This window comes from Girardinichthys multiradiatus, chromosome 6 (genome assembly GCF_021462225.1).
Source record: "Girardinichthys multiradiatus isolate DD_20200921_A chromosome 6, DD_fGirMul_XY1, whole genome shotgun sequence".
Classification (NCBI taxonomy): domain Eukaryota; kingdom Metazoa; phylum Chordata; class Actinopteri; order Cyprinodontiformes; family Goodeidae; genus Girardinichthys; species Girardinichthys multiradiatus.
The window spans coordinates 28,626,131-28,645,159 of NC_061799.1; the positions used below are offsets into that span (position 1 = coordinate 28,626,131).

At 38.1% G+C, this 19,029-nt stretch overlaps 1 protein-coding gene across 4 annotated transcripts; it reads left to right on the forward strand.

Annotated features, from left to right (window-relative positions):
• Nucleotides 1–273: 273 nt before the first annotated feature.
• ccdc13 (coiled-coil domain containing 13) lies at nucleotides 274–14,035 on the forward strand. Of its 4 annotated transcripts, none has more exons than XR_007038616.1 (16): nucleotides 432–573; nucleotides 2,325–2,542; nucleotides 2,671–2,819; nucleotides 2,900–3,042; nucleotides 3,125–3,208; nucleotides 3,308–3,421; nucleotides 4,236–4,340; nucleotides 5,251–5,403; nucleotides 5,484–5,660; nucleotides 5,749–5,955; nucleotides 6,022–6,131; nucleotides 6,236–6,298; nucleotides 6,420–6,545; nucleotides 9,354–9,488; nucleotides 11,634–11,779; nucleotides 12,354–14,035. XR_007038616.1 is itself a non-coding variant. In XM_047367523.1 (15 exons), exons 2-14 carry the CDS (start codon nucleotides 2,361–2,363, stop codon nucleotides 9,466–9,468), a joined length of 1,728 nt encoding a protein of 575 aa, XP_047223479.1. In that variant the 5' UTR covers nucleotides 274–393; nucleotides 2,325–2,360; the 3' UTR covers nucleotides 9,469–9,488; nucleotides 9,608–9,694. The 4 variants fall into 4 exon arrangements, 2 of the variants coding, with proteins under 2 accessions (XP_047223479.1, XP_047223478.1); XR_007038615.1 differs by having other exon boundaries at nucleotides 12,389–14,035; XM_047367523.1 differs by lacking the exons at nucleotides 432–573; nucleotides 11,634–11,779; nucleotides 12,354–14,035 and adding exons at nucleotides 274–393; nucleotides 9,608–9,694.
• Nucleotides 14,036–19,029: the final 4,994 nt, after the last annotated feature.

The window sequence follows — 19,029 nt, forward strand, 5'->3', positions numbered from 1 at the left end:
AAAAACATCTTTGCCCAGCTGTTAAAATAATTAAAACATTTTAGCTGCCAAATCAGCAGGGAGAACTAATTATAAGAATTAAACCTAAAATGGTTGTTTCATATGAGTTGTGCGCTATCACCTGTTTTGCCCTGGTAGTTTCCATTAAATTAGCCGATAGGTGTTCCTGAATGGGTGTAGAATTTTACTTAGCAAACATAAGAACAAATGTGAACAAATGTCAGAAAACCCTGGCCAAAATGTCCGCTGTAGTGGCGCATTTTAGCGAGAGCACGCAACTTCCATGCTCCCGCGAGATTGTGTTTAAAGTCACAGAATTGCCGTTGTTATAGTGACAAGAGCGTCGCCTTCAGGAAGCTACGTGTTCATTTTCAAAGTTTAGCAAACATGCAGGTAAAGTAAAAATAATTCGTTTAACTTTTGTATAAATTACAGTTAACCTGCGGTTTTTTGTGACTATTAAGATTTTGGTTCGAATTTTAAAAGCTTAACCTATAAATACCATAAAACTGTCAGTTGTGGATTAGCACAATATTAGCTTCTGAATTATATTTCAATATACTATCTCCACAGGTAGGTGAGAGCATGTCATTGAAGAGCTATGTTGTGCAAAACTCTTAAACCACTGTTAATTTCATTGTCCCTTGCTCCCAAGAAGGTAGACTTGCTATATGTGAACTTCAGAGCCTTCGAAGATTTACTTGGACTTTGCTTTTTCTTACTTATTTATGTTTAGTGTTAAGCATATTGTGTGTAGTGTGTGTGTTAAAAGTGAGGACAAGTGGAAGACAGAAGTAGAAGCGGCAGGCCTTGAGCAGATGGCCTGTATCTGACATTTGTGTCTTTAACAAAAATCCTGACACAGGACCTGAAAGATGTATCATCTTTCTGCTGACCATCTATTTTATGTCAGGTTTTCAGCTAATAAAAATCACCTCGGTGTTACTAAAATGTTATTTTATGTGTCAAAAATAATCATCCCAATAGTAGTGTGTAAAATATCGTAATCGCAAGGATTGCTCGGATGCAATATTTAGCAGGTTCAATGGAATGTCATTTTTCTTAATTTTAACACAATGTGTATTTCTTAAGAGAAATGCTAAAGAGAGAGCTGCTAAAGTTCATGGACAGTTGTGGGGACAGTATGAAATGCTAAAAACAGAAAAGTGTCCCTAAAAAGAGGGCCAATGTTATTCCATATTTTTTATAACAATTTTCAGCAGAACTACTGAAATGAAATATATATTTTACTGAAATCATGCAGCCCTATCAGTGATGCATAACATTGTGAGAAGGTTGCAGAGGCAGTTTGATGCTATGGGCGATGTTCTGCTGTAACAAAACAAAAATGTTTTAGGAATGCATTGGGGAACACATTAACCAGTTTGAGGAGTTGACTTGACCTGCAAACTTGACTTGACCCAGATCTAAGACCAATCAAACGTGTGGAATGCGCATGACATACAGCTCTGATCAATGCATGCCCTAGCTCACTCCTTCCAGGACTTAAAGGATCTGCTGCTGACATCTTAGTACCAGATACCACATTACACCTTCGGTGGACTGTCTCGACAATTCATGGCTGTTGGCAGTGAAAACTCCTCTAGAACCTCTAGAGATTTTTGTGCAAAGAAGGATTATTCATAAAACGAAGAACATTATGGAGAACCCTGAGCATCCTCTTCATGAGACTGTCTTACAAACACAGAGTGTCTTCATTTAGAGGCTTCTTCAGATCTGCTATAAGACTACAGGAGATCCTTCCTGCCCACAGCCACCAGCATCGACAACAGCTCTTTGAAGAAACCTTCATAATGGGAGCTACAACAACTTTTAATTTCTCTTTGGGATTAATAAAGTATTTTTGAATTTGAAATGGGGACCAACAGACTAACAGACAGGTAGTCATAATGTTGTGCCTTATCAGTGTAGCACAAGGTTATGCTGTAAGTGGTCAGTTACATGATTGAAAATGAGTGAAAAAGGAGCTGTGTCCAAAGATAAACTTTGGACACAAAGTTTAAAAAGAATCGTGAAGATATCTTTTTAAAAATAAAATCAAAATATTCCAAGAAAGTCTGTCTCCTTGGAAACTAAAAAAAAAACCAATTGATTCCCAAACATGCAGAACACTTTGTTAGGAATACTCCTTAACTGTTGTGTGAGGCCTTTAAAGCAGTGTCTCTTATTACAACTGCAGTTTAAGTAGCACTTTACTTACAGAGAGCTGTGTTTTAGTAGCAGTTATTTGTTAAGTTCTTCTGAATGCAAATCCCAGGTAATGAACTTTAATGCTAACACGATATATATATTTTTTCTTTTAGTTCTTTATTTCCTCGCAATACCTGTAATTGTTGATCATGGAGAATGATGATTATTCAAACGACCTCCAGCTTCAGTTCCAAGCACTGCAAAAACAGCAAGAAAAACGAAAACTCGATAGGAAGAAGAAAAAAGAACCCAGTAATTTTAATGTTCCAGGTACTCAGGATGAGTTGGATCAGTTGATGCAAGTCATTCAGGAAGACAATCCTGAAGATAGGTAAGTGAATTTCATTTGATCTGGATTTCCAATAAATTTATCACTGTATCATTTAACTCAAAGCTTATATGATATAATCTAGATAAATAGTCTTACAGTGATCATGGTACATTCTCTGTCATCCAAAGTCTGTTACAGCAGGAAAATCCGACTCTGTTAGACCAACTGCGAGAGCTCAGAGATGAAAACGGTAGACTCTTTAAACTTCTGAGTGAAAAAAACTTCGAGATCAAACATCTAAAGAAGAAAAGAGAAGAAGAAAGACTGTCCTTAGCTGGTACAAGCAGACAAGTCAGATGTACTTTACACCTGACAGTTAACAGCACTTCACAGTAATCTTTTAAATCACTTCTTTAGGCACATCAGGCTTGGCAGGAGCTGCAGCTGCCACCAAGATTGTTGAGCTTTCCAAGAAGAATAGAGACTTAACTGCGGAAATTGAGCAACTGAAGATTACATCCAAGCAAAGCAGAAATAGGATCATAGAGCTTGAGAAAGAGGTAAATAATTGTTTAATATGATTTGTTGGATGGAAAGTTGGTATTACAGGACACAACTCATAAAAAGCAACATTTTGTATAGCTGCAGGGTGCTTTGGAGAACTCAGTGCCTGGACAGAAAACCACACAAAAAACACCGGATAAGAGCTCGTCTGAAGACCGTGAGGTAAACAGAAACTGAGTAGTGGCATTTTGACATACTGCTTTGAAACCATAAATTATAGCTGTTAATTTTTTATTTACCTAACTTTCTACTGAACAATAGGAAAGTCCAGTGGTCAAGTCCCTGCAGGAAAAATTAGCAGCTTCCCAGCTCAAAGTAACCGAATACCGCAACCAGGTTCAGTCTGCAAAACAGGAGCTGAAAGTTGCTCAGAAGGTAATTTAATGTGTTTTTTTTTTTCCAGACATGACATAGCTGTATGCTCATTTATGAGATCTCAATTGGATTTTGGGGCCTTTCAGCTGAAGGCCCAGTATGCCCTAGCTATCAAAAATAGGGCTGTGAATACCTTCTTACTGCACAAGCTGCATTTAGAAGATAGGTTTGAATAGTGAGGTTTATAGAAAAGTTTTTAAATACCTTTACATTTAACCAGAAAATTGTATTTTTTGAGATGAAGACTATTGTCCTGAAAGAATGTCCTGGCTAAGACTGATATAGTGGCCTCCATAATTTTTTGACATCAATGGTAAAGATTTTTTGATTTCAGTTGCTTATTCTCTCGCTGAGAAAAATATAGAAAAAATACAGGATTTGTTTTGAACACATTTCTTCACAGGAGAAAAAAAATCCCACAATAAAACAAAAACATTTCACAGAACTGCAGAGGATTGTCTAGTGTGAGATCTTACTACTGCAATAAATGCTTAATTTATTTTTAGGCTTTATATACATTTTTGCCAGGAGTGCCAAAATAGGGGGAAGGTGCTGGAATAGCAACATGTACTTAACAAACATCAATAAAACCAGCAGCTTGAAGGACAAATTAATGATTTAAGTGTTTCAGACATTTCCATGCTCAGGTTTTCTTACTTAGTTGGCCTTTTAAATATCCACTCTTTTTACCTTCCTAAAAAAACTAAAGCACAGTAAAAAACAACATTATCTATAATGTGCACTTTTAAAGCCATGGACATGATGCATGTTTAATTACCTGTTGATTTATTCTAAAAATGATAAAATATTGCAGGTTCTATTGAGTGAAGTTGGAGAGGAGGTCAACCTTCAGCAGGTACTGAACAGCCCTGGGAGCTTTAGAGGCCGGTCACAACAGATTCTGGCTCTCCAGACAAGGGTAAGCTTGAAAAACTAATGTGCTTCTTAAAGTTCATCATTCTTTATGAAAACATATTTCAAGAAGTGGAGGATTATAACTGTACAGGTGCTTCTCTATATATAAGAATATCACTGAAGATTTTGTTTATTTTATGTTCATATATGTCTGTGTATACAAAAAAACAGACCCATACATCTACAAATCTGAGCACACTCACATTTACTTTCATCTGATAAGAGGACTTGGACCACATAGCAACATTCCAGTGATTTTTCTGCTGCACCCAGGTTACATTACACATTGCCAGGCTTAAAATTAGAAATGTGACAGTTGTACCCCATATCCTGGATATGTCTCTGTGTGGTGACTCGGACTCCAGCTGCAGTCCACTCCTTGTGGACCAACCCCAAAATTTTGACTGGGCTTTGCTGCGCAGTTGAATGTATGGAACGTTTTTCTATCGCAGGTTTTCCTTCCACTTAACTTCCCATTAATATGCCTAGATACAGCTTTCTCTGAGCTTCTGTAACAATGACTTTTGGCGGCTCGCCCACAAAAGGTGAGCCAGTGGAGGGGATCAGTGACTGTCTGCTGTGCAACAGCAGTCTTCCCCATAATTGTGTAGGTCATAACATGGTCATAACATAACATTTCTGGGTTAAAAATATTTTCATCTTATTTTATATTTTCTGAGAATCTGAATTCTGGGCTTTGATTATGTGTATCTATAATCACTAAACTTAATAGAAATAAATGCTTGCAATGTATTACTCTCAGCATAATGAATATATATATATATATATATATATATGAGTTTCATTTTTTGAATTGAATACCTGGAATAACTAATCTTGATATTGATAATATTCTAATTTATTTTGATGTACCAGTAAATCATGTTAAATAAATGGCTGAATTCATACTCCAGGTGCGGGAGCTTGAGCATCAGCTGTGCCAGCGGAGACAGCCAGGTGTGGAACAGGAGTCTCCTGCCACAGGGGTCCATCATAAAACCTCTCCCCAAAATAGGAGCCTCAACTACATCCGGACCATCGAGAAAGAAAAGAGGGAGGCCTTTGAGGTACTTAAGCGATAACCATATACAAAAACAAAATAATATTTATGGAGCAAAATTATGGTGCAATTTTTTTCTTTTGGCAGAGGATCTCAGGAGACTATGAGGCTCTCTTGAAAGAACATGAGGTTGTGAAGAAAAGGCTTGAAGCCTCTAAAGCCAGGAGCAGAACCCAGTCTGAGGAAATAAAAACTCTGAAGGTGCAGATTTCCTCCTTGTTGGAGAAAGGGAAACATGATGATGGGGTCTTGGACACCCTGCTGGTAAGCCCTTAGAGAAGAAAAAAGTAGGAAAGATTTAAACATCCTGGACCGTTTCTTTTCCACAACCTTTTTTGTTAACCTCCTGCAGAAACAGCAGAGCCAGATGCAGACGGTGCTAAAGCGGCTCAGCCAACAGCAGAGTCCAAAGAGCAGAGAGCATAAACATAGCTTGAGACATCAGATGGACAGCGAGACCCCAGATCACAACAATCTTATCCAGAAGCTGAAGCTCATGGTTGCAGAGAAAGACGCCATGATAAAAAAACTGCGAGAAATGCTGCAACCTTCCACTGAGGTAAAAACGTTATTTAGTCGCTGTAAAGAAAATCTTCCTACTGGCAATAAAAATGTGTTTTTACAGCAACTGAAGGAAGAGAGCGAGGTCAGGCATTCAAGCCCAAAGATTAAAAGCTGCAGTTCAGGAATCTGCCCAGAAGATGGAGACAGTATCAAAAGAATTACACATTCAGAGTATGTTTTCAGACATAAATTATTAGACTTAATGAGGGACAGTCTTTAAGAAAGGTGGAGATGTTTATGATTTCTCATCTTTCTCCTCATTTTATCTTTTCCAGTTCAGTCTCTAAATTAGGTCATAAATTGGTGCTGGGTGCTATGGGAGGTGGAGTGGAAATAAAGTAAGTGAGCTGTATAATATATATTTTTTCTTTGTTTCGTCTTAATTTTAAATATCAGATGTTATTTTAACAATGTTAAATTAATCAAAACTAAAAACTATGTCATATATGATGTTCTCAGAAGTCCTACAAAATGCCCGAAGTGTTCTGCTGATGTGGGTGCTCTGATCAGCCAGAGCAGTGTGTACAAAATCCTCAGCTTGGAGAAGGACAGGTTGCTGGAGCTGGTTAAGGTCCTACAGATCAAGTAATGTCCACTGTACAAAGTTTTTCTTCTTTCACCTGCTTTCCAGTCATATACTCCCAGTTCTCCTCTATCACTGACATGCATACATGTTGCTACAAGAAACAAGATATAAAAAAACTGAAGTTTATCAAAGCCTTTGTTTTAATTCTAACTAAATAAAAACTCAATAAACAACAACAACCGTTTTATGACTGCAGTACTGCTCACGACAGGCTTTTAAAAGCGAGCCTGTTGAAGAAGGGCTAAAAGAAATAGGCAGCAAAGGTCAGCAAAACAAAATATACATTAAAAAATGCTTCAGCTAAATTTATTTTAAAGAAATTATGAAGCTAATGAATGTGGCACCTGCAATTTTCTTAGCTTGGGATGTTTCCCAACTGAAGACATTTACTGAAATTCAAGGTTTGGTTTTTCAAATTTTCGTCCATGTGAGTTATTCTACTGCAGTCTTGATTTTATTCTATGGCCCGTTACACACACACACACACACACACACAAATGTTTGGGTATATTGATTACATGTTTCAGTATTATTTAAAATTATAACAAAACAAATATATACACTACAGGTCAAAAGTTTTAGATACACTTTCTCACTTAATGGGTCTCTTTATTTGCATGACTATTTACATTGTAGATTTTCACCAAAGGCAACAAAACAATAAATGAACACACATGGAATTATGTACTAAGCAAAAAGTTGAAATAACTTTATATTTTAGATTTTTTCACAATAGCCACCCTTTCTTTGATTACTTCTTTGCTCTCTTGGCGTTCTCTCTGTAAGCTTCATGAGGTGGTCACCTGAAATGGTTTTTGCAAAGTCTTGAAAGAACCAGAAGTTCCTGAGAGACAGCCGAAGGTTAATATTTCAGTCATTATAACAAAAGCCGGCTACTTTAGGAAATCTAATATATAAAACATGTGTAAAGTTATTTTGCAATTTTTCGTTTGCTACATAATTTCATATGTGTTCATTCACAGTTTTGATGCCTTCAGTGAGAATCTACGTACAATGTAAATAGTCACCATTAAATGAGAAAGGCATTCTAAAACTTTTGACTGGCAGTGTGTGTTTGTATATACAGGGGTTGGACAATGAAACTGAAACACCTGTTTTTAGACCACAATAATTTATTAGTATGGTGTAGGGCCTCCTTTTGCGGCCAATACAGCATCAATTCGTCTTGGGAATGACATATACAAGTCCTGCACAGTGGTCAGAGGGATTTTAAGCCATTCTTCTTGCAGGATAGTGGCCAGGTCACTACGTGATACTGGTGGAGGAAAACGTTTCCTGACTCGCTCCTCCAAAACACCCCAAAGTGGCTCAACAATATTTAGATCTGGTGACTGTGCAGACCATGGTAGATGTTCAACTTCACTTTCATGTTTATCAAACCAATCTTTCACCAGTCTTGCTGTGTGTATTGGTGCATTGTCATCCTGATACACGGCACCGCCTTCAGGATGCAATGTTTGAACCATTGGATGCACATGGTCCTCAAGAATGGTTCGGTAGTCCTTGGCAGTGACGCGGCTATCTAGCACAAGTATTGGGCCAAGGGAATGCCATGATATGGCTGCCCAAACCATCACTGATCCACCCCCATGCTTCACTCTGGGCATGCAACAGTCTGGGTGGTACGCTTCTTTGGGGCTTCTCCACACCGTAACTCTCCCGGATGTGGGGAAAACAGTAAAGGTGGACTCATCAGAGAACAGTACATGTTTCACATTGTCCACAGCCCAAGATTTGTGCTCCTTGCACCATTGAAACCGACGTTTGGCATTGGCATGAGTGACCAAAGGTTTGGCTATAGCAGCCCGGCCGTGTATATTGACCCTGTGGAGCTCCAGACGGACAGTTCTGGTGGAAACAGGAGAGTTGAGGTGTACGTTTAATTCTGCCGTGATTTGGGCAGCCGTGGTTTTATGTTTTTTGGATACAATCCGGGTTAGCACCCGAACATCCCTTTCAGGCAGCTTCCTCTTGCGTCCACAGTTAATCCTGGTGGATGTGGTTCGTCCTTTTTGGTGGTATGCTGACATTACCCTGGATACCGTGGCTCTTGATACATCACAAAGACTTGCTGTCTTGGTCACAGATGCGCCAGCAAGACGTTCACCAACAATTTGTCCTCTTTTGAACTCTGGTATGTCACCCATAACGTTGTGTGCATTTCAATATTTTGTGCAAAACTGTGCTCTTACCCTGCTAATTGAACCTTCACACTCTGCTCTTACTGGTGCAATGTGCAATCAATGAAGACTGGCTACCAGGCTGGTCCAATTTAGCCATGAAACCTCCCACACTAAAATGACAGGTGCTTCAGTTTTATTGTCCAACCCCTGTATATATATATATATATATATATATATGTATGTGTGTGTGTGTGTGTAGGCCCTAGGTTTGCTTTTAAAGGCATAAGTGTTCACACAGTAGAATATTCTGAAGTGATGAATTAGATTTACCATTATACTACCCAGAAAGTGTTTTAGTTATATTGTCTGTGCTTTCTTCAGGAATATGGACTTCTTTTTAATCCAAATTATGTCTGTTGGGTACATTCAAACATTAGTGAGCTCATGTTTCAGACTATTATTGTAAACATATAGTCTAAGGTTTAATATTGTAGATAATCATTATACATTAAAAACATTGCATTCAAGTGCTTAGGATTGTTTCCACAGACTGTATCAAGAATGTTGTTGTTGCTTAAGTTGTCCAGGGAGAATGAGATGAAATGGGTGTATTTAGAAATACTTTAATCCTGTTATCTAAGACCTAAAATGTTTATCTTCCAGAGAGAAAGACATGAAGCAAATGTGTTTGGAGGCAGAGAAGAAATACCATGAGGAGCGTCGCAAGACTGTGATGCTGGAGCAGCAGTTAGAAAGGACAAAAATAGATTCCAAGTAGAGGACTCTGCATCGAGCACGGTGAGGACCAGTATGTCCAGGTGTCGGGTCCTGTTGGAATAGAGTGTTTTCTAATCCTTCAACTCAGCAGTTGAAACCTTACCTCTGTCACTCATTGCTGTCATGACTTTGTTCCTCAGGAGCAGTGGGACAGGAGCTATGGGGCTGAAAAAAGCGTTGACAGACAAACTGAACACACTCTAGAATAAATATTAACTTGCTCTCTTTGTTTGTGTTTTAAGCTGCTCCTGAATTTAAACATGAGTTTGTTTTTTTTTTATCACCTATAAACATGTAACCACACAACAAATTCAATATGTGGCAATGGACTCAGCTCCCATGGGCAGGGTTCGCTTCTGCCCATCATCTTTTTGTTGTTTATGTTGCTCTTGTTCGCTGTCTCCTGGCTGGTCGTTCAGCTGGAGAAAACACAACTTCTGGGGGCATCACGATAGAGCACTCTCCATCACGGCGTGCAGCTTTATGGTGACGTGATGAGACAAGTCTAGCATGTATTTTTTTTCCTGGAGGGTCTGTGACAGCACTGACAAGACACTCACCAGGGGAACTGGCTGCTCCCAGCTCAGGCTTTCTTGCTGCTGAGCCCTACCTTCTCCTGTCACATGTGACAAACCACAGCCTGCAGGAAACAAATTGTCCTCCTTAGCCACAAACAGACACACACACACAAATCATGTGGAAATCTTTCTCTTACTTCATTTTGGAATGATTTGTAAAGGCAGGCCTGGTGACTTCAGGTTAAAGACTACGGAGGAACGTTTGTGGAACAGCTTCCTGCTTAACCGCAGCAGTTCTTCCTGTTGATTAGGGAAAAGCTTGGCAATAATCTGTCGTCCCCCCCCCCCCCCCGGTTGTTCTGTACATCTAAACTGTCACTTTTGTTTTCCGAAAAAAACGTTTTATTTGCTTGTAACCTTTTTATTTTAGTCTGATTTCATTGAAACTACCCTTTCCTTAATTTGTATGTCTTTTCTGTGTGCATGTTCCTGTATTTTAAATTATTTTTGGCTGTGGATGGTTGTGAATGAATGAAAATGCAACATCTCAGTCAAGGTTGCAATTATCCCTGTTGAGTTCCTCCCAAAGTTTGATATTCTTGTTGAATTTTCTTTCTAATCATTTTTGACTTAAAGCCAGATATGTGGGGACAGTGGTTGAAAGGGAATTATGAACTAAAGCTACACAAACTGACCTTAGTTTATTTCCCAGAGCATGACACGCATGTATAGAATAAAATTCTAGAGAAAAATGAGGGAGTATAATTCAGGGATTTACGGGAAGAAACAGTCTGGTATGCGGAAAAATATATTTTTTCAGACTTTATTTCCAGCAACATTGTTTAAATGTTTTATGCATGCTTCTTTTCTTCATGCTTTCCTTACTTCCTGGTTCCCTCCATTCTAAGTTTTTCTTCCTTTCATCAATTCAGTCTTTCCTTCCTTCATTCTTTCTATTTGTCCTTCCTGACCCCTTATTTACTTTTTCCCTTTTGTCCTTCATTCCTTCTCCCCTTTTCTTCTATCTTCATATTTCTTTCTAAACTTTCTTATCCTTCCATGTGATGTTCTTCCTTGGTTTCCATACTTCATTGCCTCATATTTCTTTTTTCCTTTTTACCCTCATCCTTTGCTTTGTACTTCCTTCCCCCTTCTTCATTTTTTGCCTTTCTTTATTCATCCCTTCATTCCTTCCTCTTTCCTTCCCCTTTCCCCCTTCTCTTCCTCTTTCCTTCCTTTATACTTTCCTTCATTAGTCATTTCTTTTTTCTTTTCTCTATTCGTACCGTGTTTTCCTTCCTTTCTTCTTTCTGCTGGTATTGTATTTAAATATGTGCTCAGAAGAAATATGTGCAGTAAGTTAATTGCCCTTGTAGTCTTACTTTAAAAATAAACCAAAAGTGAACAGAAAGCTCAGCTAATTTATGTCTGGAAAAAAACTTTCAATCCAAAGGTTGTCTGAATTCTGCTGATGGGAGAAACATTTACATATATACTAACATCTGAGTTATTTTATTGAATCTAAAGGTGTTTCAGCAGAAAAACCCTTCATCCCCGCCCGTCGTCTCTGCCTCTCTCCACATCACGCTTAATTTAAAACCATGGCTGACTTAGTGTGCTGATTTAAATACCGCACTATGTCTTCCAGCACCCTGTGGGAGATTGGCAGGTCCCATTTGGACCTGGTGAGAAAGAGCCACAAGACAAAAATATCAAAAATATGGACACGATGAAGACAGCCTTTATGCTCAGAGTAACAAAAACATCTTGTGTTGAGCACCTCCTGGATGGAAGGTGAGAAAACCTTTTAAGTGACAGTTATTTGGTGGCAGTAGATGAGCAGATTAAATACAATAAGGTCTGAAGGCATTTGACATAATTTACATAACATGATGCGTATCGTGGAGCAGATTGGGGTTTTAGTACCTTATTCCACCTAATTCCTGGAAGATGTTTAATATATGTCAACTTTTTTTCTACATCCACCACAACACAGTTTTGGTTAGTGTTAAACATTTGTGAGCAGATTATGTGTAAATACTAACTGATGGGAACAAGTCAAGTACTTCCAATATTTCAGTAAGCTTTTTATAAAGCTTCCTACTGTTTCCCACTGAGGTTACAGTGGGATTTCAGGTAAACTAATTTCACAGCTTAATGCGTCTGCCTTTGTTGACTATAGTTATTTTGGAGTGTCATCACCTTCAAATAAATTATACCTCGGCAAACAATTTTATTCTTGTTTTATGTAGCTGTATTATGCAGAAAGGTGTAGATTTATTCCAAAATGCCCAATAAGCCACCAAACCAAACACAGCCTTATGTAAATACAGCGTGCGTAAACAGCCTCGGCTATTTGTCATTCCAGCTTTGAATGACTCCTTTCTCCATCGTTCTCCTCAGAGGTATTCCCTCGTTCTGGACCAATGATTCCTGCAGACCATTGACTGCATCCAGAAACTAAAGTAAACAGTCCAGCCGTGGAGGCAGAGGTTAAAGTTAGCAATCAGTGTACGAGGGATCTGTGAACTTTCCTCAGGCCAGAAAAACGGTTTTTTCCTTTGTGAGTTTATTCATCGTCCTGCGGCTCTCATTTACATGTAATGGAAAGAAAATAAACAGAACAGTCCTAATGTGCTCATTTGCAGTAATTAGAAATTAAGTAACAACTTAACTTGTACACCAGGGAAGTAATGATTAAACTCTTAATGGTCAAATAATGTTTACTGGATCATCACTGTGGCTTCTATTCTGGGATTTTTATTCCAATAAATTTAATTACATGTAGAATCACTAGATGGCAGTGCTGTTGCTCATGTGCTGTGATGCTTTTCAGTTTATCTTCTGTGTGATTTAAAGCCAAAAATGGTTAAAAACCTTTTTTTTTTTTGCATTTTATCATGTTACATCAGACTTTATCCTATTTACACTGGAACACATACTTTTTTTTCGTATAAAAATGTCAAAGGTGTGGTGTGCATGTGTAATTAGAGGTAAATCCCAGACATCAGTTCTTTAAAGAACCATCTTTTGCTGCAGTTACAGCTGCAGGGCTTTTGAGGTATGCCTCTAATAGCTTTGCACATCTAGACATTGAAATGTGTTAAGTTTTTTGGGCAAAATAGCTCAAACTGTCAGATTGAAAGAATACTATCTGTGAACAAGAAGTCTTGGAAAAGCTTCTATATTGGGGTTAGGTCTAGATTTTGACTAGGCCATACTAAGACGTAAACATGCTTTGATCTCCACAGTTCCTCCTGAGTTACCACAGGCCTCTTTACTGCTTCTCCAATTAACACCCTCCTTCAGTTTAGGTGGATGGCCCCGTCTCGGAAGGTTTGGGGTTGTGCCATGCCCGTTCCATTTAAGTTGAGGGATTGAACAGTTTGGAATATTGTTTTATAACCTAACCCTGTTTTGAACCTCTCCATACCTTCATCCCGGACCTCTCTCCTGTTCACTGGTTTTCATGTTGCTGTTTGTTCATTAATGTTCTCTAACAAACGTCTGAGGCCTTCACAGAACAGCTGGATGTATACTTAGATTAAATTACACACAGGTGCACTTTGTTTATTAGGTGACTTGTGAAGGTCTGCAATTGCCCAACATTTTTTTTAGGGTATCACAGTCAAGAGGGATGAAAATACATGCATGTCACTTGTTTCAAACTTTTGTCAAAAAACAATGGAAACAAATGTATCCTTTTCTTGTTCCTCTTCAAATCTCTACTTGATGTTGGTTTAAATCCCAATTAAATACATTTAAGTTTGCGGTTTTAATGTGATATGGAGAACTCTAAGAGATTTGAATAATTTTGCATGACGCCATAACATAAAGTACATGAAACATTTTTCCAATAATAAATCATCAGGCATGGTTAATGTTTCAGTAGTGCTATGTTTAGACAGCAGCAGTAGTTTTTCAGGAATGAAAGTTATGCATTTTGTGCAGAAGCTGCATTTAAGATCGTGGTTATGCTGACTAAGAGATAGCCCTGAAAATTATTGTCACCAAAAACTGTATAATTTTAAATAAATTGCGTTCACTAAGTATGGTGGAAACAGATTATTAGAGCCTCAACACATGCAAGTTAAAGCAGAAGATCTAAAGTAATGATGAACACTACATTCTCAGATTATGTAACTTCTTCTTAGTAAATACACAAAGTACAGTTTAGAGGCTATTTATAGTTATTTGTATTTGGTATTTTTTCTGCTTCTGGGGTGAATAAATCAGTGTTATACTTTGCTTTAACACAGATAAACAGAAATACATCACTCCTAAAGCACCAGAACAGGAGTAGGCTGCACAGCTGAGCATATCAGCTGTATTTGTGCTTCTAGGACACTGTGCAGAGCAGCACTGCGGGAGCACCGAGCAGACAGAGACAATAAAACAACGTTATTTAGCAAAAGAAGCTGAGTTTCTAGGAAAGGTGCTATCATCTAAAAAAAACCTGTAGTTCCCCTTTCATTCTGTTGCATTCAGCTGCTGTTTTCTGCTTGTCATCTTTATAACATTGTCACTTTTGACACGTGGCTCTCACTTGTTTCATCTCTTAAAGACTTTTCTCACTGTAGATTGAACTGCTCTCACCTTCCCTCAAATAATCAATAACTTCAGGAACATCTCCAACTACTATTTGTGCTAGAAATATGCCTCTATTATTATTTTATCATTATATTATTTTATTATTTTTAAGCTCTTGAAATGGGTTCAAGCAGTTGCCTCTCAATATGCTTTTAAACTTTTGGAAAATAAAAATATTCTGCTTTTAGATTAGAGACAGAAATTGGTTTTATTGTGTGTATTCATTCTTCCCTGGAGGAACAGCCATCTAAATTGGGAGGAATCTGCAAAGGAAAGAGGAGAATTTGCATGAAGGTATGTTTTTTCATTATTTTGTATAGTTTAATAAGTCCCTCAGTACGTGCTGGCAAAATGGCAATGACATTTTGCTCATGAATGCAATAAGGTCCACATTCTGGAAATATTTGCATCAGCAACACTGATAACAGGCTGCTGATTTAGCTTTAGTGTTTTTTGTTATTTGACAGTTTGCTGTAAAGAAAGACATAAATAATTAGGACAGACACAATCTAGTACACCACAAAACCTCAAGAGATTGCTTATATTGTTCTCAGAAAAACTGTCCGTGTTCGTTACATGAATGTCAGTGTATGAATGTTTGTTATAACGCAACAGATGCGTCTCCTAATTGTAAGTAATTGGTCCACAATGTGTCCCAGCAAGCTCACTCTTTATCTGCAATGTCAAGATGGACTACAGCCAAAGACGGTGTCCAAATTAACAAATTACCCCTCCCCTTACAAACAAATGGTATGACCTGCTGAGGAGGATAAGCCAGCCTTATAAGGAAAACAAAAGCAGCTGGAAAGCTTCTGTGTGGCCCTCCAGCAGCAGGTCCAAAGGAAACTGATAACTCAAAACAGAGAAATTAATCTGTTACGCATATAGCAAACTGACAAAGTTAACTAAATATGTGCTAATGGAACGCCGCTGAATCTATCATTTAAAAGGGAAACAGTATGGCATAACTGTAAACCAACAGACATGGGTGTCTACCTAAATTGACAGGCCAGGCAAGAAGGGCATTTATGAAAGAAACAGCCAAGAGGCACATGGGAACTCAAGAGAAGCTGCAGAGATCCACAGCTCAGGTGGGATAATTTGTTGACAGGACAATCTTTAATCGTTCATTCTACAACTGGGAATTGGTCGGTCTTTCCGGTAAAGAAGTCTCACTTGAAGTATAGAGACTTTTTTTATGACAATAAGTAACTTTACATCGGAGTTGACAAAAATCACTTGCGGAGTTCCCCAGGGTTTCATCTTGGTGCCCCTCCTATTCAATATCTACATGCTCCCCTTAGCTCACATCATAACAAACAACAAGATACGTCAACAACTGTGCAGCTCTACATCACAATGTCACCAGGTGACTATGAACCTGTTCAAGCATTAGGTGGATTAGTAGAATAAATGAATGTTTGGATGTGCCATAATTTTCTTCAGTTGACAAAACTGAAATAATTAATTTTGGACAATGGAGGTGCAATCAAGAGTCAGCATACAGCTTCAGTTACTACAACTAGAATCAAATCAGGCCTGAAATCTATGTGCAGTGATGGACTCAGACCTGAACCTTCGGAGGCACATAAAGACAATCACTAAGTCAATCATCTATCACCTGAAAAACATTTCCAGGATTAAAGGACTAATGTCCCAGCAGGATCTCAAAAAATGCATCCATGCATTTATCTTTAGTCTAATTGATTACTGCAACAGTGTCTTCACAGGTCTGCCTAAAAAGTCGATCGGACAGCTGCAGCTGATCCAGATCGCTGCTGTCCGTGTCCTCACTAAAACAAAGAAAGTAGAGCTTCTGACTTCAGTCAGAAAGCCACAGCAGTGCAGAGTAAAGGTGGATAACTGTGATGAACTTCTGAGTTCCGGGCCCCTGCAAAGCTGTCAGCAGCCCTGAGCAGCATTCAGTTCTTATGCTCCACTAATCTGGAACAAACTTTCAGAAAACAGCAGAAATGCTAAATCCATGAGTTCTTTTAAACCAAGGTTAAAAACCCATTTGTTTAGAGTTGCTTTAGATTCTTCTATTTAAACTGTTAACTGAAACATATTGGTAAAAGTTTCTACTGGGGATGAAGGTTAATTAAGATTTTCCACCTTGGGACAGACAGCGTAAAGGACCTCGCTATCCACAGTGAGAAGCAGTTCACTCTAAAAGACCCCTTTCCGACAGACCGTGGCTGAACTGGACTCTCCTAGAAGAAGTTAGGAGGAAGGTACCTAGTGCCAGGAAGTCTCAGCCTCTTGGTCCAGGCAAGGGCCAGTTTTAAAAGGAATATTCCTCTATTATCGAGATGCATAATGGGTCATAACACTTCTAATGAGTTGCCTCCTCCCCAGGGAGAAATGTTTGATTGATTTATGGGCCTAAAAGCATCAAGTGCATTCATAATTTTAGTCTGTAGTCCAACTTTTCTATACTTTGCTTTCTGTTTTCATGCCACTGCAGTGAACTTTGTACGGGTTTTTTTTGTTGTTGTTACTGCAGTGTACTTTGTCATCATGTAAAGCACTCTGAATTATCTTGCTACTGAAATGTACTGTACAAATAAACTTGCCTTTACTTGCCTCACAAATCAAGCCTTTGTAGAAATGTGGCAATAAGAAAGCCTTCAGAGGTCTCATTTACAGTTTGCTGCAACCCAAATAAGGGAATCAGCAGACAAGTGGAGGAAGGTGCTCTGGTCAGATGAGTCCACAGTTAACCTTTTGCCATATATACGAAATGCAAAATGTGGTGGGATCTTATGCTGCACGTCACATTTTCACACTAAGAAATGTGATGGCATCACCATGCTGTGGGGATGCTTCTCTTTAGCAGAAACAGAGAAACTGGTCAGAGTTTATGAGAATATGGAGAGAGCTAAATACAGAAAAATTAGAACAAAGTATATTCATGTGTTAAAATGATTCAGGCAAAGTTGAGACCTAAATCCAACTGAGAATGTGTTACAACACAATTGATGTTCCCAGACTTTCTCCATCCAATCTGACTGAGCTTGAGCTTTTCTTGTATAGAAGATGTGACACAAAATTCAGTTTATAGATGTGCAAAGCTGGTACAGACACACTCCAAAAGACTTACAAGCTATAATTGCAGCAATTGATGGTTCCACAAAGTATAGACACATTATTTTCCACTTCAGATATGTGCTATTTTGTGTTGGTCTATAAATCCTAATAAAATACACTGGGTTTTGTAATTGTAAAATAATAGCGTGAAAATGTTTAAGGAGTATGAATACTTTTGCGAGTACTGTAAAGGTCGTAAGAAAGTCATTTTCCTCCACCACAGCAACACCCATTGAAGGGACATAAATCTGATTAAGAAGATGCTCATATCAAACTAAGAAAACGAGTGACTGAAAAGTGAAATTTAAAATTACACCCAAGATCTATTACAGAACGTTTTGATTGAAAGGCTTGAGATTAAACATGAGTTTTGCTATTGAGAAACGTGACATGATGACATTTAAGTGTCAAAATAATGAATGCATATCTGGATGGACTGTGTAAGGAGTAATAAATGTAATAATAAAACAAACTCCACTGTGAATGCATGGAGTAGGTGGTTAACTAATTTTGGAAGACTATTCCTGTCTGCTTTCCAGGCTCTAAGTGAAAGATTTGCTTTCTTCCTTGTGTCCTCCCTGCTGATTCCCAGCAGTATTCAGTGTACAGTCTAGCTCAGCAGACTGACATGCAGGCTGGAACTGTCAAAGACCTAGAGAACTTCTACATTCCTGCTGTAGAAATAGGAGGTTAACTTTATGTGTTGTAACCTAAAAGATGATACGTTTATTTCAACCTAATTATGAAAATAAAATTCACTTTTATCAAAAACACTAACAGACAGCATTACTGGTGCATGAACTTTGGGAGAAAACTCCTGAAACCAGGTAAGTTAATCTATCAAATAACCACTTGGTATAAAGATTATTTGTTTTTTGTTTGTTTTTTTGTGAGAGAGAACACTTCATGCTTAAATCAATGCTCAAATTGCAGAGACACTGCCAAACAGGGAATTTCACTGGTCAGACAGAGAAAAAAAAAAGAGACAATCATGTGGAGAAGCTTGATTTCTCAATCAACTCAAGGGTTTTTCAGGGGACTGCCTACAGAGTTGGTTTCTTTGAATCAGTAGCCCTGATCCTGCTGCTCCAATGGAAATCTTTGAATAGACAGGTTTACAGAAATGGCAAATTATTACTGAACATGCAAAAATGTCTACATCTCAGGAAGTAAATCTATTCTTTTGAGGACAGCTGATGCATCCTTTTGTTATTTTGAATATTAAATAGATTACAAATATAAATTTAAAATAATTTGATGTTTCTATGAAATTCACTATTAAACATTTGTAGGAGCAAATGTAACATTAAGCACATTTTTTGTCAAAATTACTACAAAAAGGTTATGACGTTTTTGAGACATAA